Source organism: Mirounga angustirostris, unplaced genomic scaffold (genome assembly GCF_029215605.1).
Source record: "Mirounga angustirostris isolate CCGP_5_RB_7025 unplaced genomic scaffold, mMirAng1.0.hap1 SCAF_4, whole genome shotgun sequence".
In the NCBI taxonomy this organism is placed as follows: Eukaryota; Metazoa; Chordata; class Mammalia; order Carnivora; family Phocidae; genus Mirounga; species Mirounga angustirostris.
In genome coordinates this window covers 141,014,098-141,041,400 of record NW_026991712.1, presented here as the reverse complement: position 1 = coordinate 141,041,400, position 27,303 = coordinate 141,014,098, and the positions used below count along the sequence as shown (strand labels likewise).

General features: G+C 39.6%; 1 protein-coding gene and 1 long non-coding RNA gene across 19 annotated transcripts in view; one reads left to right on the top strand and one right to left on the bottom strand.

Moving 5' to 3' along the window:
• NFIA (nuclear factor I A) overlaps positions 1 to 27,303 on the top strand; it is a 369,091-nt gene that overhangs the window by 2,000 nt on the left and 339,788 nt on the right. For 9 of the 18 annotated variants that reach the window (XM_054512843.2, XM_045897554.3, XM_054512841.2 and 6 more), the window contains exons 1-2: positions 2,723 to 3,360; positions 8,731 to 9,262. In XM_054512843.2, coding sequence (XP_054368818.1) covers positions 3,334 to 3,360; positions 8,731 to 9,262 — 559 coding nt within the window. In that variant the 5' untranslated portion in view covers positions 2,723 to 3,333. Of the gene's footprint in view, positions 1 to 2,722; positions 3,361 to 8,730; positions 9,263 to 11,017 lie in introns of those variants that run through there. The other 9 variants (XM_064589058.1, XM_045897565.3, XM_054512842.2 and 6 more) reach the window with 9 other exon arrangements.
• On the bottom strand, positions 1,384 to 2,731 carry LOC135364170 (uncharacterized). Its single transcript, XR_010410923.1, has 2 exons — positions 2,398 to 2,731; positions 1,384 to 1,808 (listed from the first exon to the last, which is right to left on the bottom strand). It is a non-coding gene; the product is annotated as an uncharacterized LOC135364170 (long non-coding RNA).

Below are 27,303 nucleotides of genomic sequence, written 5' to 3'. Positions count from 1 at the left end.
TAAATGCAAGGCTGGGCTCTGTGCCAGGAAGAATATGGATAGCAGAGAGCATGACAGGAGCCTCCTTTGCGCAAAGACAATCCCATTTCAAGGCAGCCTCCTAGCACTTGCAAAATAAATGATTGGAGCGGTTATTTCCAATAGGGGTTTATCCTTCCTAACAATGGGTCATTTATATGATTGCAGTAAACTAGTTTTTGTACTTCACCTGTTTCCTACAACTGTTCTTCTATCCTTTCTTCCTTCTCTCCTCCTTCCACCCCTGCTCTCTCTCAAGTGTCTTAGTGTCTTTGTGAACTCTGGACAAGGATTTACTTTTGCAACTTGGGAAGAGGGGAAAGAGTTGGAAATGTTTTTTACCCCCAGACTGCCCTTTGAGGAACATCTGTTTCTTTGTGTGTGTGTTTAAATTTATGCCTGTTGGAGAGAAAGTTACCAGAAGCCTTTCTGTAACTGTAACTCTTCTACTGTATTTTTCTCAGTCTTGTTTCCAAAGGCTGTAGTTGGAACTGTGCTTTGTGGTGTTTCCCCCGCCTCCCCCCCACCCCCATCCCGCGGGGGAGGGAGCGGGAGCTGGCGGAGATAGGAGAGAAAGCAGGAGCGGATGTGAAGGGCTTTGGTGCTGAACTTGGATCCAGCCCTTGCCTAGAGGGCGCAAACAATCGTCCCATATCCAAAAGTCTTACGAAGGGCGCCAAAAGTTACTTAAGATAATATTGCTAACCGCAGAAAGCTGGAAATCGCGGGCACATTCACTGCTGCAACAAAAGAAGTTTTTAAACTAGAAATATCAGCATTAAATTACTTTTCCCTATTTTTAAAAACCAGGGCGATGTGCCAGTCCTTTTTTAAAAAAAAAAAAATCCTTTTCTTTTTCTTGAGATTCAGTTAAAAGTAAGAATCTTTCTTGTTTTGGAAAGAGGCAAATGTGAAGTCTATCTTTTAATACAGCAAAAGAAAGATTTTAATCTGCTCTGGAAGAGAGCTTCCCAAGAGTACACATGGAACAATAACTTCTCACTGTGCCTCAGTTACATGTTGGGACCGTCAGCCAGAAACTTCTATCGAGGAAACTTGGAGCGAGTTGAAGTTATAGATCCCAGCAAAGGTTTTCATGGCCAGGGAAGTTGTCTCTGTAACTCGGCTTAGCTTTTAGGACATTTCTCTTCTACTGAAATTGAAGAGGAACCAAGGAAAAGCAGTTGTTTAGTTGGGGAAAATGGGACTCTCTCATTAAAGATTTAAGTCATTATCTCCCCTTGCCCCTTAAAAAATAATTTGAGAGATTTCCAAGGATATTTAGGAGCAGGGTGTGTGAAGATGGTCTCAAGCATTCAGAAATTATTTTAGCCATAAAGTAACTGGAGAGCAGGCATAAAATGATTTTAGACAGATGCAGAATATTTCAGAGGACTGTATTTTGCTTTCTCCAGTAACATTTTTCTTGCCCCTTACTTAAGAAGGGGGGTGTGTGTGTGTGTGCGGTGGAGGAACGTAGTCTGAATGAGAGTGGCCTTAGTAGGTCACCTCACACTCACGTGCAGAGTGGGCATTCCTACAGGAGTTTCCTCTTTTCCGAGGCTCTCTGGCTATGTAACCTCTCCCAAGGTGCAGATTCCCCTGTCTGTGTGCCAGTGCCTTTCACCCTGATCTTTCCTTTTGGAATTTTGAGAAGGATTCGCAAGTGCAGCAGGCTGCAAACTAGAGTTAGGAAGAGGAGGAGGAAGAGATGGGCTGGGGGTCAGGAGGAAGAAGGGTTTTTTTTGTTTGTTTGGTTTCTTTTTCTTTTTTCCATCAGGGAGGAAAGCCTGGAGAAAAAAAAAATATGAGGTTAAAAAAACTGGAAAAGCAGGCTTATTGGCAACTTGCCAAACCCTAAAAACCACCCCCCTTTTCTGCCAAAACAATACTTTAGCAAACCTAAAATAATTGCAGGAAGCTCTTTTCCATTTTAAGAACGGTTACCTGGGGGAGGAAAAAAGAGGGGATTCTTAAAAGGCACCCTTCCAGAGGTGTCCCAGGAACAGGGACGGTAATGAGAGCCTGTGTCCAGTTTTGGGCACGCGTTTTGTGGACCAGAATATCTCTCTTCCCTTAGGGGACATCCCTTTCACATTTTTTTTTTTCCTCCTAAAAAGAAAAAGATGTCACAGCTAAACCACTGTTGTTTCTAAACGTGATAGAACTTTTTCTATGGCGTCTGTGTTCAGACCCACTAGTTTCACAGTCCTGGGAGGGAGAACGCTCATTAATCTCCGCCTCCTTTTCTCCAGACACCCCCCCCTCACCCCCCAAATCCGGTGACTCTTCTGTGTGAAATTATTCCCCACCACCCCCGCTTCTGAATGCCACAGGACTGAAGCTGCACAAAGTTTGCAGGATTTTGTGCATAATTACCTCTACCGACGATCTATTCCCACAGAAAGCTCCGTTGGAGAGATTACAATGCTTTGAGCCGTACCGCATTTCAGAGGGGGAAAAAAAAAGTTACCTAGGAGGTCTGATTTTTTAAAAATTTGCATACATGCAAATTTGCCCCCCGGCCTTCTCCTCGGTTTTCTACGTGCCCACACAGTGAACTGGGAGCGCAGGGCAACCTGGCAAAGTTGCCCAAGTCCTCCACCGAGGTCCGCGAAGGTCTGCGGCGGGGCTTGGGGGATGGGGATGAGGAAAAGTAGTTTTGTTTGCTTAAGCACATCCTGTGGCAGCCTATAGCTGCCCGGGAGTACAGACTGTAACTGCTCCTCACTGCGTTACCCAGTAATGCGCTGAGCGGGGAAGCGGGGGCGGGGGGGGCAGAGGGAGCGAGAGAGCCTGCGAGCGAGGGAGCGAGAGAGGGAGCGAGCGAGCGAGCGCGAGCGGCCGCGGAGGCTCGGGACCCGGCTGGCCGCGCGGCGCCGCAGCCGCCCCCTCCCCCACGCACCCCCCCGCCCCCAGCGGCGGCGCGAGCGGGCGGCGGCTGTGCGGTGCGGTGCAGAGCGGAGGCGGAGGCGGGCGCGCGGGCAGCTCGCGGGCACCCGGCCGGGCGGGCGCGGGAGCGGGAAAGGGTGCGCTATGCCTTTAACGCCCGCGTACAGTAGACATGTATAGTGGAGTGTAGGGAAACTCTAGGCGGGGTTAAAGTTCAGCTCATGGAGCGGCAATCGCGCTGGCTGGCTGGCTGCAGTTGAGCCGAGTTGGAAATGTGAACGCAAGAAGCAGGCTTGATTTTTTTTCTCCCCCCTTCTCTCTCTCTCTCTTCCTCTCTCCCTCTTTCTCCTTTCTCACCCGCACTCACGCACACCTCCAAACCGCACACCCAGACGCACACGCACACCCCACCGCCCGGCAGTTATGTATTCTCCGCTCTGTCTCACCCAGGTAAGCAGCTGTTTGGATGCGGCGGGGTGGGGGGGGGGCGGGGTTGCGGGGGCAGACCTGGGGCTGGGCGCGGGGTACCGGGCACCGTCGCGCCGGCCGGGCCCGGGGCATGTGTCTTAGTGTGTGCCCGTGTCTGCGCGTGTTTCTGTGTGTGTGTGTGTGAGCGTGTGCTCGTGGGGGGGGGAGAGAAATACAGCTTTAAGAAAGTAACTTTGTTTCCATGCGGGTGCATTCCTCTTGCACGGCCATTTGTGTGGGCACATGGCTAATGGCGCCCTCTTATTAATGCGTTAATTAATATCGGGGCGATTGACTGCGGAACGGCGGTGTTTTCGGACGCCCCGCACGTGTTTCGGCGGGGTTGCAGCCCATGACACGCTGAAATCTGGACTCAGCGTTTCTGCAGCCGGCAGGCCGGTTTCTGTAGTTCCGCGGCTCCCGGGGAGGGGGCCGCCGACGGAGCCCACCGCGCACCCCGCACGCCCGGGGCAACTGAAAGCCCCGGGTGCGGGAGAACTCGCGACCCTGCTCCCACGGCCCGCGCTAGGAGCCCGCGCCGAGGCAGCCTCCCCAAACTCTTACTTTTGTTTATTGTTTGTCAGCCTTTGGGGTCCGGCCGCGGGAGGGACGCGGGCCGGCGTCCGGGGCCGGGCCGGGACAGCGCCCCGCGGACGCGGGCGGGCGGCTGCGAGCCGGCCCCCGGGCTCGGCTGAGCGGGGCTGCGTGGACGCGCGTCCCCCAGCGCCGGCCGGGTGGAGCCTGCGTCCTCGCCGCTCGTCGCCCGCTCGCTTTCCCGAGTGAAAGTTTCGCTGTCGGGACGAGCCCACGCTGCGCAGGGCGGCGAGCGGCGGAGGCCGCGGGCCGCGGGCCGGGGAGCTCCGGACGGAGTTGGGCTCCGGGCCGCGAGCCCGAGCAGCAAGCCGGGCCGGACGCGGCTCCCCCCGCCGCCTCCCGCCGCCGCCGCCGCCGCCGCCGCCGCGCGACTCGGGCAGCTCCGCGCGCAGGACGGGGGCAACTTTTCCCCTCCGACTCTCCTCGGAGCGTGGGTCTCTCTTGCCCTCCGCCCCTCCTTCCCGTGCCCTCCCTTTCCATCCCTCTCTTGTCTGCACCACCCCTAGGCAAAATATTGCTACTTCACGGCTCCAAATCTGGTCCCTTTTGAATATATTATTTATTTTCTTTGACTAAAAGGCATGAAGTCAAAGTGATTTTGCGCAAAAAATATTTTTGAAAAAAAGTGTAAGCTTTCATACTGTTTTGGTACATTGCAGTCTGACCATTAATCACCTACGTGAAGTTGTATGCTTCATATAAAATGTTTATTTACCACTCCCTTAAAAAAACCTGCCACCACTTACTGCTTTCATTTAGCAGGAGGTAACGGTTTAGCCGGAATACTTTATGGGTGGTTAAAAAGTATCAATAATTTTTTTTCTTTCCTCTCTAGATTCTGGTTTTATTTCTCACATGACATCCTTTCTTATTGCAATATCTAACAGGAATAATACTGGCTATTTGATCTCAGAAGACTCTGAAATGCATCTTTTATGTTGAAATGGTCTGTTTGGGATTTAGGCCTAGCATTAGTAATGGATAGCAGTTGCTTTTAGTTATTGTAAAAGTTTTTTATTTTTCCCTAACAAACTTCCAAAGTTCCTATTTTAGTAACTTGTGGAAGTATGGAATGAAACTTTTCCAACCACTTCTGGCAAGGTTCACAATTGCATATGGATAAGATGCAAAGTGTAAGAGAATTTGAATGAGTTATGACTACAGTGGAAATGCTGAGATTCAAAGGCTGAAGTTCTTTCTGGCAAAAGTTTGCAGCACAGAGAACTTGTAGACAATACCAGGGTGCTGCAATAGTGGGGCATGACCTTAGCAGACACATGAGTGTCTTCAAGTGAGCTCTCGAAAGATAAATTTATATTTTGGGTTGGTGCATGTATGAGGATACCTGTGTATCCATGCAGGCCCAGGGCATAGTCAGGTACTTGACAAAGCTGGATTCTCTTGGCTCAGGAGCTATTATCACATTAAGAAAGTTTTTTTGTTTTTTTTTTTAAACATATTTGGCAGTGTGATTGATACACGCGCACTAGGCCTTCTTCTGGAAACACCAGTAAAAAGAAACAGTGTATCAGTTTGTGAAGAAATTGCACACTAAATAGTGAATGAGAGCCATATATTTTGAGTTCTTCCTTTAAAAATTGATTTACAATTTTATTTAACTTGCTGGAATACTTATAAAGCTTTAGAGCTAGTTTTAGAAAGAAAAACTTAGGTAGCTTATTGGTCATTAAAGAAAGTCCAGTAAGCACAGTAATAGAAATACTCTAAATGAAAGAATAAACTCCATCTACATGTGTGCAATTTTTAAAACTTTATCAAGAAAATGCCAGACGTCTTCTTTTTGTCCATACAAGCGTATCATAACCAAATCATTTACCTGGCCCAGTAGAAATTTATAGGTGAACCTTTGAAAGTAGTTCCAGCAATATCAGCGTTCAGTGGTTCTTAAACTTGGCTTACTTACAAACAGATCAACATTTAAGAAGCTGATTCAAAGTCATACCGCTTTTGAAACAGGTTTTCAGGTTTGTTTTCATTGGTGGCCTATAACTTTCACACTGAGTACACATGTAAAATATTCTTTATTATCTCCTGAATATTTTGAAATATTACATAGCTTATGGCAGTATGTGCAGCAACATGATTTATAGAGGCTTACTTTTTTTTAGAATTAATTTATGCTGGGCCTTGACATTTCCTACAAGTTAATGATATTCTTTACTTTTGATGATCTGGAGTATTTCTAATTGTGAGTTGAGAAAGATGACTAGCTCTTTAATAGTACATGTGAGTAAAGTTATACAAAATATTGTGCACTTTTATTGGCACATTCTTGAAACCTTTGGGGAGTAATAAGTTGTAAATACTTTTGATGCAAAATTGGGGACTTATATTATTCTTAATGATTAGTTGACATAGTTGGCCTCATTTGAGGGCTTTTATGATGAGATATATAGGCATTTGGTTGGCAGGTAAACAAAATCCTCTTGAACACGAATGAACGCAGTTCGCAGTTCTGTGAGAAGCATACTAGGAGTCTCTTCAAACACTTAAATGCCCTGTTAGAATGTTTTTTAAAAAATGTTTATTCATATCAATGAAGCTTTTGAATAAGATAACATTTTAACATAAATGTGAATTGTTTAGAACTTAGTTGTTCTTCGCTTTATAAAATGGGCCTGAGATTTTAAAATGAAATCTTCCTTTTGGTGAAAACTCACTTTGTAGTTAAGGTAGACTCCAGGAGTTCTTAACATAATACTACAGAGCCTTGGTCCCTAGCATGTCCTGTGTATATAAGAAAATCAGTCAATGTGAAGGACTGTTTCAAACCCCAATTTTATGTATTTTAGAGCATTTCAAGGATGAGCTCAGAATTTAGTAATGTTTAAATGCTTTGCGGTTTGGCGTATACCTTATTAGATAAACTGTGACTTGAAAAAGCCCCCCATCCCACCACCACTATTTCTCTCTTTTAAAGTATGGCAATAAGAAAGATTCTTAAACATCAGAAATTTAAAATGTTTATGGTAAAGAATAATATAATTCTAGTATTTTTTTCTGCTCCCTCTCCACTTGAAGAATGCACACGTTATAAAAACTGACTTCTCTTTTGGATTTTTATTGAAAAAGAGCAGTTTTCAAAGCTAAATTTGAAATGCAGAGCCTAAAATTTGTTTAGAGAGGAAAAAGATAAATGTCAATTGTTGAAGTGATTTATTATATATTACATTAGTATGTACTTTAAAAAATAGTCATATGTAGTGTTTAGATGATTGATTATAATTTATAATATTTTAACAGACTTGATAAAATATTTTTCCAATTTTAACCACTCAGTTAACATTTGAACATTTGAAAATTTAATAATTTCTTTATAGTAATAATATTTTGGACATTGCAGTTACTTGTGCCTCCAAAGTGTATATTTAGGTGGATATTACAAACCGAAAAAGAATGTATTTTATAATATTTGTCTGTCCTACACCCTTTTTTAAAAAAAAAGTCATCAAGCATCTTTTTGGTTTTCTTATCCTCATTTATTTGAAAGTAAATAATTTATCTTTTGGGGTTTTGTGCGGCAGAGAGAAGTTATGTAAGATTAGTGTGGGTTGGTTAATCAAAAGTTAGATGTACTCAGAAAGCTTTGTGGAGGTTACTGTTTAATTTTTCTTTGATTTTATATTTATATTTCCTAAGAAAGTATCAAGTAAAAGAATCAAACATTTTCATAAGACACTAAGAAAAATTTAAATGTTTTAAATTGAATTTTATTTTCAAATTACTTGAATCTTAAGAGGTAACCGTGAGGGTTTTCCTGGAGTCTCGTAAACATTAAATGTACCAGGTTCTCTATTTCCTTGTGAGAAAAAGCCTGAAATATTAATTTCAAAAATTAAATAAAGATTCTCTTTTTAAAGGATGATTATTACCGAAGGCATTTCACAAAATTAACTGTATTTAGTTGCAACCCTCTTGTCACAATGACGCATTCTATTTACTATCTGGCATGTATGCTTTTCTTTGTTATTTTTCCCCCTTTTTTTCTTTTTGTTTCATTCCCATAGTATCAGCAAGTATGTCTTGGAAGTAGATCTTTTATTTCAGCCTGAAGAATATCAAATTCATCTTTTGCATATGCCAGATTTTTCTAAGTTTTTGACTAAAAAAAATTATATGCAACTGTAATCCTGAAGAAGGAATTAAGATGTTACCAAAATGCCTAAGACACAGATTAGCGTCTCCATGCAGTATTTTTAGAGGGAAAGTCTTTGTTTTCATTGATCGTGGAGATGATTTTTTTGCTCCTAGACTTCCATAAACATTGACTGGCATCTAGATGTTTAGGATTTGCCAATCTGGCGGCCGAGCCCTGGGTGTACTGCAAGTAGTGAGGTCAAGGCTGCAGCAGAATTAGATGTGCCTTTCTTGAAGTAGGGTTAAGATTATATATTGTTGTAAGCATTTCAGTACATTTCACTTACTGTCTAAAGGACTTGGGACCTAAGCTCGGCAGTAGATCCCGGTGCACTTTGGTGAACATACCAACACATTTTAAAATTTTTAGCCATTTTCTTCTTTGAGATTGTGAGACATGATACTGACAGTTTTCTTTCTCCCCCCCTCAGACTTCCCATAGGCATCCTCTGTGTAATTTGGGTACTGTAATGCTCGAGTCAACTTGCAAGGGAAATAAGCATTGTTTTTTGTTTTTTTTTCCAAAGTGACCATCTGAAGAAAAGTTGTTTCCTTTTGTTTTCTTGATAGTTACAGTTTTGTTGTTGTTCATTTCTCCAGGATGAATTTCATCCTTTCATTGAAGCACTTCTGCCCCACGTCCGAGCCTTCGCCTACACATGGTTCAACCTGCAGGCCCGAAAACGAAAATACTTCAAAAAACATGAAAAGCGTATGTCAAAAGAAGAAGAGAGAGCCGTGAAGGATGAGTTGCTAAGCGAAAAACCAGAGGTCAAGCAGAAGTGGGCATCTCGACTTCTGGCCAAGTTAAGGAAAGATATCCGACCTGAGTACCGAGAGGATTTTGTTCTTACAGTTACGGGGAAAAAGCCTCCATGTTGTGTTCTTTCCAACCCAGACCAGAAAGGCAAGATGCGAAGAATTGACTGCCTTCGCCAGGCAGATAAAGTCTGGAGGTTGGACCTTGTTATGGTGATTTTATTTAAAGGTATTCCGCTCGAAAGTACTGATGGCGAGCGCCTTGTAAAGTCCCCACAGTGCTCGAATCCAGGGCTCTGTGTGCAGCCCCATCACATAGGGGTTTCTGTTAAGGAACTCGATTTATATTTGGCATACTTTGTGCATGCAGCAGGTAAGTGCGATGGTGAGAAGTGGTTCCACTTCCTCGTGTGTTTCTTTTCTGATGACCTCTGTATGTGCGGGGCCATACCCGAATCCGCTTAAGTTGCAGGCCACAGTGCAGAGAGACAATGTGCTTTCAAAGGTAAACCCGAGTCAGAACAGCCAGAAGCTGCCCGTGTCCGAGGGCACACCTATATTCAGGTGGAAAAGTGTAGCTTTGAGAGGACTCTCACCAAGTTCAGTTCTTTTGGCAAGTAGTGTTATCAGAGGTGTTGGTAGTTCTGTGATATGTTTAGATCGCAGTTTTTGATGATGGGTGAGAGCTGGAATAAAGGGAATATTGTAAATGGCAAGTGATCTCGTTTAAAAAGCATGGAGTTTGGTGGTGAGGCAGTATTTTTGGTTGCTTATCTTCTGGGTGTGTTTTTAACCTACTGGGGCCTCTCGAACCCCCTGCTAATTAAGAAGAAGTGGTAAGAGTACTACCAAATTGCTGATCATTTATGAAGGAAAAAGAATCACATGAATACACAAACTTAGTAGCTTTGTATTTAGGAATTTGTCGTGTTGTCTAGGATAGCTGAGCGAGAAACAAACCAGCTCTTTAAGTAATTGATGGTAAGGTTAATCTTAAAAGTAACCAACCTGTGTGGTGCATGAATGCACCGAGAAATCGATATTGATCATTGATTCAGTGAGTTGCTTTGATTGGTGATAAGATTCATTATTGTTTCAAGGCCGTTTTCGAGGCATGTTTTACCTGTGTATATTATAGCATTCAGAGTTAGCATTCAGGCTAAAACTATTGGGCACTGACTAAAAGAATGCATTTTTACTTTGTTTCTTTTGCCTTGTTTTAGACAAAAGGTTCATTGTGTTATGGGAAAGCTCAGGTCTTGTGTAACTTGTTGACTTTTTATATGTACATATGGGCCTTGCTAGATTTTACCTTCATGGCAGTTACTTGAGCCAGATGGAAGAAAGAAGGTTGTGGAATCCTACCAGTAGGCTGTTTGGGGGTTCATATATTTATGTATTTTTTTCACAAAGGAGAAAGGTGTTACCTGTAAAATCAACACTGTACTGTTTTGCAAAATGTTTTTAATTCTAAGAATGTGAGCTTTTTAAAAAAAGAAGTCAGCTGATAGCCTGTTCTCTATTATTTTTCTCAATATATGTTTTAGAAAGAGAACTTTTGTTATCCATCTGTCCTTACATAAGAAACTGGAGAAATTAACTTTGCAAGCATGTCACATTATCATTTGCATTCTGTTGGCAGAGGATAGATGAGTATTTTAGAGGATGTGATCTGTAAGTGTTTCAAATATTTGGGTTTTGGAGAATGTATACTTAATTGTAAGGAGTTCCTGTTGCTTTCGCCTGTTCTGCATAGTGAAATGAAAAGGCAACACCTCTCAAATGACCTCTAGACAGGAACAAGTATTCCTTTCTTAATCCCCTTTTCACCCTATTGTTACTTTGTTTTCTCTATTGAAAAAGCACAGTTAAATTTTTGAAAAATTTATTTGCGTACGTAAGTGGAGGTTCTGATTGGGAAAGGCAAGGTGCAAAAAAATAAATAAATAAAAAGGATGGGAGTTATCAGTGCTTTGAGGGAGGACGCTTTAGGGTCTTGTGTTTAATCTTCTCAGTATTTCGAAAAGTAAATCCTTTATCAGTTCTAAGAAAGGCTCTAATTGGACCAAGAGAGAAAAACGTGGGTGCCCACAGGTGGTACACATCCTGGTGTGTGCTTCCTTCCAAGGCACCTCGACGGGGAATACCGGTTCCGATTTGGTCGGTTGTGAGCAGCACCCGTTCTGAGTTTTTGGTGAAAATACTTCCCTTCGAGTTGAAGAGCTGCAGCCTTCCGAGCGAAGGCCATCACGTGTCTTCTCTTTCGTCGCCGCCGACCGTCTGTCCCTTGCGGCTGCTCCCGATCGCGGAGCTAACGCGGGGCTGCTGGTGGTTTCGGGACCCGCAGGATTGCGTCGGTGGAGCGACAGGTAGAAGGTTGCTCCGGAGAGCTGGCATCCTTGCTGCTTGGAAAGAGCTGCTGACGGCAGCACGGCTCAGCCTGCCGTTCGGTTTGGCGCTCCTGGCGTTTCCCAGAATGCCTCGGAAGGGCGCCGCCGTTCCCGGATGCCGCGATGGCCGCCGTGCTGTGCTCGCGACGGGACGGTTGCGAGGCGAATAGTAAGGGCCTTTTGGCCGGGGATACTTCACATTTGATTTCAGAGATCTAGAGACCTGTTACTTGTGGAGGGGAAGCTGGTTGCCAATACAAATATGAGGTAGATGGGTCAACTTAAATACAACTGATTTGACAAGCATCTGCTAGAATCCCGAAGATTTGTAAACACTAAACAGTGTTTTTACCTCCTTAAAAGTTTTGAGAACTTGCCAGTATTGGCAGGAGGCAGAGACTCTGAAACGTGCTTCAAGAAACATGCCAAAACCATTGTGGCCTTTTCACCTATCGTGGATTCCCGCCCCCCCCCCCGCCCCTTTTACAGTGTTGTAATTTTTTTTCCCTCCAAAATGCCGTTTTCCCTTCTAGATAGCCCCCCAAATGAGACTTCTTTTTTTCCCCCTTCCAAAAATGTGCACAATAATTACTGCTTCATGCCTCGGCCTTTTCTTTGCTAGGAGGTTGAAATCTTGGGACCCACATGTAAATGCTGGAGGCTAGTGCAGAATCAATCGTTTTTTAAAAGTGCAGGTGATTTATTCAAAGACTTATTGAGATGCTAAAATACAATACCTAAACTACATTCCAATTTCCCCCCCCCTCTAAATCCAGTGGCGTTAGAACGGTGTGTATTTTGTGGCTGATAAACAGTAACAAGTGTAATGATATTGGAGTGATTCCATAAGCCTGAGAATTTTGTCTCGTTAAAAATGTAAAAGAGTAAAACCATTTTATGCCCTTCATTTGGTCTTTATTTGAGTCGTCCTTCCATAGGTATCGTATGACAACTTGAAGATATTATGGAATTGTGGCAAATGGTTTTCTTTGTGGGCGTGTAACAGTAAAGCTAATTTATGACCAGTCTTTACCAGATGATCTGTATCAGAATCTACAATATACCCGGCACGTGGCAAGGTCACAATTTAAGTTGTTAAGGTCATAACCTTAGCCACCAGGCATTTGACCTTTTAGATAAAGTTAACCTTTGTTCATTAGTAGGCACTCAACCGAGAACTTTCTGGAGAGTTTTTTTTTTTTTTTTTTTTTTTTAAACTGCGTCTGTATAACTTCTGGTAATGTAATCAGATTCTAGAAAGATTCTCAGTTTAGTTAAATTTTGTAAGAGGTTAGACTTAAAAAGAGGTTAGACTTTTTAAGGACTCATCTCTTGGATAGAGGTAAGTTGCTGTATGTACACCACAGAATGACAGAGTCACAATTTATTTTTGATAGTTATTACCTGCTGTGAGGTGGATTGAAACTCTGAGGCAGCTGTGTGGAGACATTGAGAAAGTAAAATTAAATAAATAGAATTAAATTTAAATCAACTAAGTAAAGCCTTTGTTAATTTTCCAGTGGTGTCAGGCCCAAAAGTTAAATTGCCATGAGCATCTTCACTTTTTGCAGATGAGGAATTTTCTAAGATTGGAAGTTTTTTTAGTGGCCTTAAAATTTGCTTTGAAAGACTAATAAATGACCAAAATTTGTCAGGTAATGACTGTCATTGTTAATTAGCCTAGTGGCAGAGTGAATTGAATTTGTCCTAATGGTAGCATGAGGAGTGTTAGCTGTAAGGTAGAGAGGGATCATTTTTGCAAAGTAATGTTTTAGTACAGTAGCTACTGGTTGCTTCCACGCTACCCCTGTTACCACCTTTCCTTAGTTTTGCTTGGACCAGGAATAGTAACGGTCCTGCCACTCACCGGAAGAACTGTTTGCGGTGCTTTGGAAGTCTCGTACCTGTTCTGGAAACCTGTACAGCCAGTCTTACTGATGACCCCATTACTTGAACCATATTGTTCATTTAATTATGCTGTTGTGAATGCTCATTTTCAATTATTTACATCCTGCTAGTTTTGCTCTGATATGCCACGTATTATTCCATTTCAACAAAGAGAGAGATACTCCCATTCAGGTGAATTTTAGTTTTATTTTGGCTTCGTGATTGCCATTCCTTCATATAGTAATAGAGAAAGCCGTGATATGCAGATAGACCAGATGGTCATGTTGACAGATTGAGAATTCACTTCCTACTGCTTCAGAGCAGGTGTAAGATTAGGAGTGTCTGTGTATGAGCGCGTGTGTGCTTCGTGTGCTTGTGTGTGCACATTCAGGCTGCACACAGAGGGCTGTTGAGAGCAGTGCAAATGATTTGTTTTTTAAAAAAGCTGGTACTTTAAATACAGTATAACTCTATGCATGAGGTTTTCAGTGCATACAGAATAGTTATTGTAAAAAATACTAAATGAAAATGTTAAATTGTGATAGCTTATAATTTTATGCTGAATGAGTTATGGTAATTTCTTAATTTGGGGGTAACTTACCATGTTAGTTTACGGCAGTATTGCATATCTAAAATATGTTCAAGATATTTTGTTAGCAGGCGTACATGTGTATGTGTATTTATGCTCAAGTTTAAGGCTATACATTATGTAATTAAACTTTTTCAGCACCTTAATAAACTCTTTAATAGAAAGTTATGCAGTTAGTTCCTGTGATTTATAATAATAAGCCGTATTTAGAAAAAGAAGGTGTAAGACTAATGTACAGTGATGTTTAAAATTAAAAGAGTAAGTGCCACCCTATCTCAAATTCTTACTCCAACCTTAAACTGAACTCAGGGTGGATTTTGTGGCTCACTAATCCATTCTAAATCATTGGTGTATGCACAGTTCTAAAAAATTTCATTTATCTTTTTATTTATCTTTTAATTCTTCAAAGGAAATAGCATTAACAGTCAACAAACTTGAGATAAATATGGCTTTTGTATCCTTGACGGTTTTTGGCTAACTTGAGGGTAGTAACAAGATCCTTTATCTAGAATGTAGTAACAGTATCCTTTATCTAGAGTGTAGTGAAAAAGATGGAAATTCAAAGGCAGAGAGGGTATTGGAATAGGGAGGAAGTGTTGTTCTGGAGTAAACTCATGAACGGAGGTCAGCTCATTTATGGCTAAGAGGTGTGAGTGTTGGTAAGAAATTTCTCAATGCTGCTGGCTTAGATTTGCCTTGTCTTCTTTTCCACCCAGTGATGAATAGCATTAATTTAAACCTATTTAGGGCTAGTGTGGGAGAAACCACAGCCTTTGTTGTGGTCACTGCTGTACACAGTAGGACTGGGTGTTTCACTTGGTTAAGGCCTCAAGCTGCTTCCAGAGGATGCAGAATGGCCTGTCGGTTTTTTAAAACTTGCACAGAAGCAGCAACAATTCTAATTGCTCGCAAATGTTAGTATAGATTATTGAGAGCAATTTTGAGGTTAGAAGAAAACACATGAAATACAGATTGAATTCACTGAAGGTGCAAAACTCCGGTTGATTACCATTTCAGCAATCATTTCCCTGTTGTTATTTAGAGGTTAGGTCTTGTTTTTAAATACGTTATAAACTGTAAATCCTTGGGAGGTGGGGTAAGGGGAAGGAAGAAGTCAGGTGGAGGAGGAAGAGAATGAATGAACTGGCATTCTTTGTTAAGAGAAACATAAAACCGTGAATTTAATCGCAAATGGAGATGCTCTCAAAAGTGTTTTGGTTTAAGTAATGACTGTAAAAGGATCCTGAGCAGCAAGATATCAAGTGGAGAATTTTATAATCCATCTCCCCACATTTTTTTTGCATAGTTTGTTTCAGACTAAGAGACTATTTGGGGCTTTTGGAGTTTCTATTAAAATTTTTAGAGAGGAAAAGTTTTGCAAAAATTCTTTCTGATCGTTTAAGGGTCCAGCCAGTAAGGGATACGGTGGCATACATAAACTTGGAAAAGGAGTTACTGAGATGTTTGCTATTATTACCATTTTGCTTTTTAAGGTGATAACTTATGGTATCATCAAAATTTTGACTGTTGCTTAGGCAACTGTAAGATACAAATTATTGATCCAAACTTTAGCGTCCCTGTGAACTTGCCAGGATTCTCCAGTTGCTGCTAAGACAGAAATGACTTTTACCTTCGGTTTTTCCCAAAATATTAGAGAACAGTGCTTTCATGTTTTGTTATGATCATTTCACAGTGTAAAAGTATATTTTCTCTAACAAAATTAGCCCTCCTGTTAATGTTCTAGTTAAATAAACATGGCTTATGAGGCAAAGAAATAAGTCCACAAATGACAAATTGCAGCAACTCCGTAGAGAGGATGCTTTTGCCGTTCTGTTTGTCAAAGAAACCAAATAAGATAAAATTGAGAGAAAGAAGTTCTTTTTATTTTGTTATGTATTTTGGCGAGCGTTGGTCTTCTTTTGTAAGATATTGCTAATCCCAAATGCAGACATGATCAGGATGATCATAATAGCTAGAGATTGAAGTGGAATAATTTTAGTGTTCTTTGAGACCTTTAGACTTATTTCTCTTCATGGCTTTTGCATGCTTTCCTAGTGGTAAATATTTTGGACCTCAATCAATCGAAAGTAGAGAAAGGGAGACAGAAGACAGGAAGGCAGGAAGGCAGATAACTTTTATTGAGTTGTCTATTTTGCGGCAAGCCTTATACTAAGTTTTGCCATACATTGTAGCTTTCTCTCTCTCTCTCTTTCTTTCTTTCTTTCTTTTTTTAAATTCACAGTAATATTGCAAATAAGTAATGCACTCTCCATTTGTACAGGTGAAAATAAAGTCTCAGAGGGTCCAAGTGACTGGTGCACAGTAAGATTAAAGCCAGGCCTTCTGATGCCATACCCAGTGCTCTTCACCATATGGTTTAGATCCATTCTGTATCCCTGTCTATGTCCTGTTGTCTGGGGGTTGGATGTCATTTAAATGGTATCACACACCTACCTTGAATCAGAGGGAAAGAAAAAAAGTCAAAATCCTGACCCTTCCCATGGAGGTATATTTTACTGTGGAGTCCAGTAAAATAGGCACAGGATGAGGCCATACTTGGTTAGGGGAGGGAGAAAAGGTTCTTATGCTTTTGTCAGGGTTGGGGTCAAAAATCTGGAGTGACTTGTTCTTTCTTGTTCTTAGAATGTTGAAGTTCGGTGAATAGAAGCATTATTACACAGGTTTAAGAAATGTTTTTTCCTGTTTGTAAGATAGATGAATCGGTTTTAGATGCTTTGGGAAGCCACTGAGAATTAAAGCAAGCATTAGTTTAAAAATCAGAATTGCATGTAATATTTTACTAGATAAATTCTGTCCATATTTTCTTATGTGCACAAGAGGTATATTTCTAACTTCCCTTAATGATTAGATTGAAAATTTTAAAATTTGCTTTGCTCCAAAAAGATCCTTTGATTATGGCCTTGTGTATAATTATTTAAAAGAAAGCAAAAATTGAGTCTTATTAGTTTAAAATTGTTTTTTAATTTAAAAGAGAAAGGAGAAAAATTGAAAATAAGAACAAGGGTTGTCTTAATCTCCTTAAATGTACTGATTTATTGATGGATTTATTTAATGCCCTTATTTTCATCTCTTTACGTTTAGGCAAGATTAGTTCTTAATGACTTCAGTGCAAAAATTCAAAGCCTCATTCAACGTGAATTTTATAACTGTAAATAGAAAAAAAAAAAAGGACCAGTAATTATAATTTGTACTATATTCATTTATGTATATTAAGTCTTCTAGGGTTTATTTAAAAAATAAGCTGCTGAACTGAACTTATATTGAATAAAATAGAACTGTAGCTTCCTTTTTAAGTTTCTTTTTTAGAAATGCTCATAAATCTAAAAGTTGTGGAGTATCAGTTATGCCAGCAAGGGAAAACTGAAGTATGTAAATAAAAGTGTAAACTGGAAATAAGAGGATTGGAATAAAAAAATAAGACTCACACCCATTGTTCCACACTGCCTACCTTTTGAGGTCTCTGATGAGTATTTATGGTGGTCCCAATAACCTATGAGTTTCCAAACGGAAATAATTTCCAGAGCATATATATTCATAAACATACTTTAATGGATATTTTTGAAATGCTCTATAGGTTAAAAACGTGACATGAAAGAAAAGTAACAATAAAACATATTTTAAAAAATGAATACTATTTAAAAATTTCTATGTATGCCTGTTTAGCATCTGCCATTATCAGGCTGTTGTCTTTGTTGCTATGGTTTGGGTGATTTTATTTCCTTTTGTAATTTTGCCAGCCCATGATTGGGTAGCACAACATGTTCATTCTGTTGGGGAAGATGTATCTGTGGTGAGTTATATAGCTTGCTCTGAGTGGTAATTTTTGGTATGGAAAGATATTTGTCAGTGGATAATAGGAACTCTGTTGCTACAATATCAATTATCATTTAATTTTTAAAATTAGGGATATACTACTTACTATGGGAAACTCAGAACTACCTCTTCTGTTATGTGTCTGCCTCTTCCCCTATTGAAAGCATTTAGAACTCTGCGTATTTTAATCTTAAAGGGATTATTTAATTTTAAACTCCTACATAAAGTGAATATTCTACATGCAGGATCCCATCATTGTCACTTTCAAATACTCCATTGCCTTTCAAAGGAGCTGACATTACAAGTCCTTAGGTTGACAAATTCTCATCAACTTTTGTGAAAAATTTGGCTGCAGAAGGAGTAAAGTCAAAAGAGGGCCATAGACAGATGGATTTCAGTGTTAAGATGACATCAAGCCCTTCTTCGTGGCATTTTTAAACATTCCAAATGAGTGAGGAATGGAGATGCTTAAAGAGCTCACTATAGAATGAGTAATTAAGATACTATGTATCTGCATGTAAACCTTCGTGGCATACTATTAAATAGAGCTGTATGGGCTCAGACATAATGGCAGATCAGCAGTGAAAATCATAAACATCTTTTATGCCAAATACAATTCATAAATAATATTAGACACTAAAAATGTTGTTGATAGAAAACAGTGTATACCTGAGAGAATATTTTTAGCATTAAGTAATTGGAAGTTAAAGAGTGGGTTACAGACGTTTAAGATCAGGCAAAGATTCTGGGTAAGAATTTGGCAAAAACTGGTTAGTATCTTTGTATGACCATAGCAAGATTTTTGCATGGATGCATATTATAGAAAAAATGACTAGGTTACTAAAGTCTCTGATTGATTCATTTAGTCGGCTTTTCCTCCCCTTCTTTTAAATAGTAGAGGTTTTCTTTTGGAGAGTAGTTTCAAGTAACTTCTGAGAATGAAGTCTTTGTAACTTGATGCTGTTCAACAGCATAACTATTGTTGTATGTTCCTGTCAGGGAAAGATAGTCATTGCAATACTTTTATTGTATGGTCTCTTAATATGTGACAAGGACTTTTATTAAGAATTCTTTTTTCTGGGGCGCCTGGGTGGCTCAGTCGATGAGCGTCTGCCTTCGGCTCAGGTCATGATCCCGGGGTCCTGGGATCGAGCCCCACATCGGGCTCCCTGCTCCGCGGGAAGCCTGCTTCTCCCTCTCCCACTCCCCCTGCTTGTGTTCCCTCTCTCGCTGTGTCTCTCTCTGTCAAATAAAAAAAAAAAGAAAGAAAAAAAAGAATTCTTTTTTCTTTTAAATGGACTTTTGAAAGTCTCTCCTCCTCCCCACCCAATCAAGAATTACAGTGGTTTTTAATAAGATTCAAATGAGTTTTTATTATTTTCTTGGTCTATTCACTGTGTGGACAAAAAGTCTTATTTTTTAAAAAAGGTTCTGGAATTCATGTACTTTAGATTTTCTGTAAAGTAAAGTGGGAATAGTAATTAACAGAAAAGTGCCATCTCATCGGGCCCAGGATGTATACAGCTCTTTAGAGAATGAGGATATTACAGCCTGAAATGTTAGGGTTGAAGAACTAATTGTTCTAAAGATATTTGCTCCTCATCTCAGAAAAGATGGCAAACATGCAAAATGGATAAATGTAATCCTTTGTACTTTTACCACCTACATTTTTAAACTACAGTGACTCTGATTTCTCTAGAAAGGTCAGAGGTTTCAGACAGAAAGCTTTGTAATTCTTCAAAGAGAGACATTTTCAATTTTGCTATATAAAGACTGATTATGTATAGCTTTTTACTTTATTTGCAGTTGAGCCTCAGAGGTTCTGGGATGGGGGCAGTGCTGAGTAAGGGAAGCCCTGTCATGAGACAGCAGAATTGGATGGAAACAGATAGATTGGAGAGGAACATAGATTCACATTTAGAGATGCACATTTTTGGCCCTTTATTACCCATCCCCTTATTTGAAAGTGAAGACAGGGCAGCTGTAACAGTGCATTTTGCTTTGTACTAGAGCATTCTGTGATAGACTCTTAAATATTTTGGGCACTTCAGGGAGTTTACATCTCTGGGTGCCATTTCTTAGGATTGGCTTTGTTGGTTTTCCTAAATTGTGGATATGGTTTTCTCTGGTTTTGCGTGGGTTTCTTTGTTTCTATTTTGTTTTCCTTTTGGACTTCTCCAAGTTTTGGAGAATTTTTCATGTTGGGTGGTGGGGGTGAGTAGAGATGGCGGACGACTTTTGTTGTGGGTTACTCCTGTTATTCAGGAAAGAGAGGCTCAGAGAGTGTTAGGAACTCACTCAAGGTCTTGCCAATAGTAAATGGCAAAGCCAGGATTAAAGCCAGATCCATCAGAACCCAGACTTGTGTGGTTAACCTCTATAATATTTAAGTTGGCTTTTCAAATATATTATTTTATTAGCTCTTCATATAAACCTTAAACTTAGGCAGGGGAGCTTTTATAATTGCCTTTGTGCAGGTGAAGAATCAGAGAGGCTGTGTAACATGTCCGCAGGAGGATGGGTAGTTAGTGGTTAGGGCTTTTTATCTCCAAGGTATTCCCCAAGATATTGGGCTTTCTGAGCTCCGCCCCTGAATTTATGGACGGGATAAAAGGTGTTTGCTTGGAAGTATGTAATAGCGCTGAAAGCCATGGGTTTCTCTGAAGTTTAAAAAGTAGTGAGCAGCTAGAGCTTTCTCTGGTTTGTTAATAGATTTCAGAGTTTCAAACCTTGAAGGAAACTGAGAGGAAACCTTCATTTTTACAAGATAAAGACACTAAGTGGCTGCATCCCAGGAGCTCTGAAGATAGAACGTTCTTGTATCAAGTGGAGTGCAATTCTAGCCTGTTGTTATCATGTGCATCAAGGTGGATGCTTTTTGGTTGGTGTTGGCATAGAAAATCTACCTTGGTTGCCTTTGTTGACAGATTCCACCATGTCGTTGGCAACTGGGTTCAGCAAACATATTGTGAGTGCTTACTACCTGTTAGGCACCATGCTGAGTGCCAAGGATACAAAACTGAAGAAAATACTATGAGATGAGTTGATGCCATCTTGGATGAAATTTCTTCAGCAATTAAGATTTTTAAAATTTTATTTATTTATTTATTTATTTATTTATTTATTTATTTATTTATTTATTTATTTATTTATTTATTTATTTATTTATTTATTTAGAGGAGACGACAAGCAGACTCTGCACTGAGCGCGGAGCCTAACGTGGGGCCCAATCCCACGATCCTGAGATCACGACCTGAGCTGAAATCAAGAGTCAGAGGTTTAACCGACTGAGCCACCCAAGCGCCCCCAGAAATTAAGATTTTAAAGCGTTTGATGTTTTTGAATTAGGATCCTTACAAACTAATAGCCCATAGGAAGTTTTAAACATTCGTAGAACCGGATCTCAGTATTGCATAAGGTCTTAGTGTACCAGGTATATGTAGAGGGATTGTGTCATTTGATGGTACTTCTAGTAAGTGGTACGTGCTTTGTTTTCTTATGTCAAAAATACCTATGTAGGGCACCTGGGTGGCTCAGTCGTTAAGCGTCTGCCTTCGGCTCAGGTCATGATCCTAGAGTCCTGGGATCAAGCCCCGCATCGGGCTCCCTGTTTGGCAGGAAGCCTACTTCTCCTTCTCCCACTACCCCTGCTTGTGTTCCTGCTCTTGCTATCTCTCTGTCAAATAAATAAATAAAATCTTAAAAAAAAAAATACCTATGTAAATGGAAAGAAAGCCCAAGCAGATACAGGACAGGGCACAGGTGGTTTTATTATTTAATAGTTCACTGTGGCATGTTTTCTTTAAAGAAATCTGGTGGTGCACAAAAAAGTTCTATTTCTTGTTTAGAGGCCATCCTTCTAGTAATGCTGAAGTATAAAACAGAGTTATAGGAAAACTAAACAGCAGGAGAATGAGGGAGTGACAAACAGAAAGGAAGGGAAGGCCTTGGAGAGCAAGCCGTGGTGAATTCATTTGGCAGTTGGTAGTAGTTCCTAAAACACAGCCAAGTCTCTGTAGCATAGCCACTTAAATTCTCTGTTTTGCTCTGTCTCCGAAGAAAGTTAGCAATCTCGAGACTTTTACACTGAAGTGGATTTTAAGTTGTCCGAGGTCTCAAGCTGCTTTGTCTTTCTTTCTCCTGTGAAAAGAAAACAGATATGTATTACATTTAGACAGCACGGAAGAGGTCCTATATGCACGAGTGTGTGTTAGTGTGTTAATGGGACAGCTGTGAGGGTCTTCTGGGAAAGTGTGTACAGATGGTGATAGGAAGGAGAAGAACTATCGCATGTCTGATAAATGAAACACGGACAACAACCCAAAAATCTGGTGGTCCCAAACAGTGTATAGCGGAGGTTCTTTGTTTTTTTTTTTTTTTTTTTCCCTCTCTCTCTCTCTCCTATCTGCTTATTGTTTAATCTGAAAGTGAAATCTGTTTGTCCAGCCATTAATATGTGTGCTTTTCTTTGAATAGAGTGCAGAACAAATGATTTGTTCTGTAATTATTTTCAAAAGGCAGAAAATCTGTGTGTAACATTGGGAATGGCATGGGATTGTCATAGAAACTCACTCTGAACACTGTAAATAAAAATGGTTGGGGATTAGTCACAGTACCATGTGGGACATCATGAAACTGAAGACAGATTTCTTTGTTTTACAGTCAGGAAGAGAAGTGAGGCAAACTTGATAGAGTTCATGGGATGTTAGCAGTTCAGTTCCTCTAGGGAGAACCATGTTGTCTTCAGATTAAATAAGCCACCTGGATACAGACGTTAGAATTTACCTGATGATTTTAGCAATCACTGATGTTTCCTTTATTTTAAGAGTGTTTTATCTCCAAATAATGAAAGTTTAACAAGTTTGAAAATCTCTGTCTTTGCTACTAATCTTGAGAATCACCCCCACTCACTTCCTCCCCCACACCTTCTTTCCTTGTAATCTTGAATAGCGTTTTTACAGATCTAGCCTTATTCTGTTTTCTTTAATCTCCCTTTTTTTTCCGTGTAATATGAATAAAACTGAACACATTAACCATCAGCAGACTTCATTAATGTTATATGTTTGAAATCATATATATTTAGGTTAGAATAATGAGTCTGCAATATAACACCCTTTTCTGTTTCTAAATCCATTATTTGGAAGGAAATTGTTTCAGGGTATTCTCATTGTCTAAGTCCAGCATCTGGAAAAGGGATTGTTTGTCTTTAAATTTGGACTGAATCCCCAATTGCAGATTCCCACCAGGGTGATGTTTCAATAAACTTTAATGTGTCAGCTTGGGATCCTTGAACTTGTAGAGGTAGGAGCTGACCTCTGAGAGGGGGCTTCAGGATGTAAGGGACTTAGTGTGTGGAATGACTCGTGCTTCTGACGAGGCCCCTTTCATGATGCTGTGCGTTATCGAATGTTCCTATTTGTAATCAAGAGAGTAGCTGCAGTATTTAAATAAGGGTAAGGTGTCTTTAGACAAATGTGGGATAAAGTCAGTACATTACTTTTCTTTATTAACAGTGAATACAGCTGACCTTGACACTGGAGAGAGCACATGCAAGGACATAAATGAGAATTTTGGTGCATGGAATACACAAGGGCAGGCTGTCTTCCTGCCTGTTTCCCCTAAGGCTCTGGCCATGCTTTATATTGTAGTATGTGCGTATATATATTTTGTTTGTTCTTTTCCTTGTATTATTCCTTCTACTGAGACTGTCCTCATTCACCTTTAATTGGCAGACATTGCTTAGGCCCTCTTTTACCCCAGCATTGGGCTAAGGGCTCCTTCCCTGCCTTCCCACAGTGTCTTGTTAGCACTGTAGTATACTCACTATTAGCTCTTAATGTATCATAATAAAATGATCTGTCTTCCAAACTGGGCTGTGATTTCTTTATGAGCAGAGACTGGGTTGTATTTATTTTTGTTTCCCCTGGAGAGGTATGTAGGGCCCAGCACCTAGTATGTATTCAATATCTTTCTTGATCTGGTGACTGAATGGAAAATCTGGGTTGAACAAAACCAAACAAAAAAAAATGTGAGACATTTATAATATGAATTTAAAAACTAGGTAACATATAGCTTTTGTTCAACTCAGGAACACTGAATTTATGCCTTTTTTTTGTTTGGTTAGGATGATTTTCCTTCTCACATTATCATGTTAACCGACTTTTGTTTCTTCACCCAAATCCAAAGTTTCATGGTAACCTAAAGGAGTTATTGACATGTGAATAATCATAATTCTGAAAATAAAGGTTTTATGATGCTACTATTTGTAGAAAATGTTCAGATTATTTGTTTTCCCCTCTGAGATCTTGGTCTTGACTTTTATCTGGACTGTTTAGCTAGAAAAGGTGGTTTGGAGGTGATCAGGTAATATATCCATTGTTCCAGCTTCTTTGTGAAGAAATCATCTTTATACCAGCAGTCATTTATCAAGTACCTACTGTGTGCTAGGTGCCCTGCTCGGAGGGGAAATAAAGGATTCTAATTTCATGCTTGAATTTTTAAAGAGCATGATCTTGATTAAAAATGGACCCTCTTCCTCAGGATGGCACATTTATTCTTTCTTCTTTTTTGGGGGGTGCTGAACCCCAAAGTGTCTTGCTCTGCAGGGAAAGTGTTTGTGAATCGTACTTTTACTTCTAGTGAGCATTTATTTGCCTGTTTGTCTGTCTGTCCTTACTAAATAGGTTACATTTTGGCATGGTTACTTATCCTATGTTGGGAGAGGCCAAAGGAAGTAGGAGTAGAAAAGTTAATGATCAGAATTAAGGAGGTAGGCCCAATTACATATGGTGACTCCTAAATTCTCCTTCTAGCCTGTGCCGTACTCTCATTAAAACTGTTAGACCAATTTCATTAGCTCCAAAATGCACCAGCATATGTAAATCTTCTTTGTTTAATTGGAGACCTATTGATTGTAGGGTAACGTAAGCCTCTCTAAGGGAAACAGAACCCAACTGAAGATAAGAGTTTCTTCCCCCGCAACACATACAGCATTCATGATTTTATTTCTCTAGGCATGTTCATTATCAAAACCATTCCACTGCAGATTTTCCCATAAAGTGTTTCCGTCTGGCCCCATTTTCATATCTAAAAGCTCCTACTGGTTTCAGCAAAGGATAATGGAAGCATTTTGACAGAATATACATTTCTTTCTTCAATTTTTTTTTTTTACTAAAACATTAAAAATAATGAGAAACAAAAACTTATCATATGAAAATTAATTTGCCTGAAAAAGACTGAAAATAAATCTTCTCTTGTGCCTTCATAGAATGCTAAAAGGGACCCAAATCTGGCCATCTTCTTTAGGTGAGCAATCACCAAAAATATTCCAGTGGGGAATGAAAACTAGAATGTAATTTTTTTCACTTACATCCTAATTGGATCTCAAAGCTGCAGAGAGGGTAGTGTGCCAGCCTGCACTTTGCAAAGTGGTATAAAGTATGGGATTTTCCTAGTGTGCTTCCTGGGATTGGAACATCTTCCAACTGTTAAACTAATGAGAAAACTTGCATTTTCATGTATATCTTCTTGCAATTCCATTCTTATTTCTGAAGATTCAGGTCAAGGTCAATGTATAGCTAGTTGCTCATAGTAAGAATCTTAGGAAGGAGAGATATCTGTTGAGATGTTATAGACGGTCATACAGTAATTCAGAAATTATCTTGAAATGACAAAGACACTACTCCAGACTGTATTGAAGAAGTAAATATCTATTTTTCCTCTCTTAGAATTATACTAAAAATTATGTTTAATAATAAGAGCTTGAATTAGGAAGCACTCTAATTTTTCTCTCCCTTAAAGCATTATTGATTTCTAAAGGAGATATTTAATTAGTGAAATTATAGCATCTGGAAAAAATTGGTTATTTTCCAGTTTTATTCTGTTGTTGATGCTATAGCAATGGATTCATGGCCTTTCTTGTATTCATCTTCTTTTGTTTGGTGTTGCTGGTTGAACACTCTCTGGTTGTGAGGACTGTGTGCTTAGATGGCAAATAGGTGGAGAGATCTTGAGTTGTAGACAGTAACTTTATATCAGCCGCTATAATGCTTATCAGTGAAATTCTAACTTATTTAATTATTACTTAATTCTCTGGTTATATTTTTGTATCTGATGATCACCTTCATTCTGGCAAAGTATGGATGGAAAGACATCGCTATTTTGTTTTCTTAGTTCAGCAGGGCTGGGAAGGCATTTTGAAGTAGAACATCTTTTAAAGAATAGTATAATCTATGCACCTATAAGAATGGATGTGGTTAAAGTCTGACTGGCCTCATGGTGAAAGAGGGAATGCCTCATTTCAATTAAATTCGTCTTTGAGTATTGCATGCCCCTCATGTTCAGTCAGGTTTTTAAAAATTTTCTCTTGGAGATGATTCATAGAAACTCAGTTCTTTAACTGAGTTATTTATAATTAAATATTATCATTGGAAGGAAGCTTTGTACATATCTATCATCCCCTCTCTGCCAAACCACAAAAATGCCACCTTGTTGATTTCTTCTCATATATATATGATAATATGATATGTGATATATGATATATGTTGTGTGTGTGTGTATGTGTGTGTATTACTGCCCAGCTATCTACAATAGACCCAGATCATCCTTTCTTAGTACCTTCCCTGAAATAGAGGTTTCTTTGAAACCAAGTTATACTCAGGACATGTAATGCAATGTTAAAAGACTGAATGATACATTTTCAGTCAAACAGAAATGTGGATTATCTGCTGTTGGGATTTGTCCATTCTGCAGTTACCTCCTCTATTGTAGCATCTTCCCTGTTGGTACAGGGAGCCGAGACTGGATTTAAAATACAAATTATTCACACCAAGTAAGAAAGAATGAAGATTTTCCCCACTAATTTGATTATTCATACAGTTTTTTGGGGGAAAGGGGACAGCGTTATTAAAATAATTCAAAATGGAAATTCAGTTGTATTTCTTTTAAACCTTTTCAGGCTTATTGCTAAAAGGTTCTAAGATATTGTGAAAAACCCTTTTGTTTTATAAATATTACAGGTTTGATTTCATTATTTTCACCTTGTTTTTCAATGTAAGAATATACGTAAGATATCACATCATAATGGAGACCTGTGAATCTATCACCCCACCCGAGGAGAACATTACCAATACCTGCATTTATTTTTATGTTCCCTGAAAAATCATCCATTATCCTGAGTATTGTGTACTATTCCCCTCCTATAAAAGAGATGTTTCATCACTTATATGTGCACTAAATATATTGTTGTTTTGCTTGTTATTAAGTTTTATAAAAATTACATATACATACATATATACATAGATACACACATACATACATGATTCTGGAAATTGCATTTTCAGTCAACATTATGTTTCTAGTCTTGCCACATGTACTGTAATTTATTCTTCTTTCTTGTATAATATGCTATTTTGTGGTAGATTGATGGCTATTTCTAGTTTCTTGCAACTAAAAGTGTTATGAATTGTAACATGTCTTGTGGAGCATGCGTGTAAGGGTTTCTTTAGGGTATGTGCCTAAGAGTGGAATTGTTGAATCACAGGGTGTGTCAGCGTTACATTTTATAAAAAGATACTGTTATTTTATTAAGTAGTTATACCTATTTACACTCTCCCTAGCAGTAGCACTGTACAGAAGATTCTGTTCTCTCCAGTTCTTGACATTGCCAGATTTTTACTTTTTGCCAGTATGGTGACCATAAAATGATATTTTATT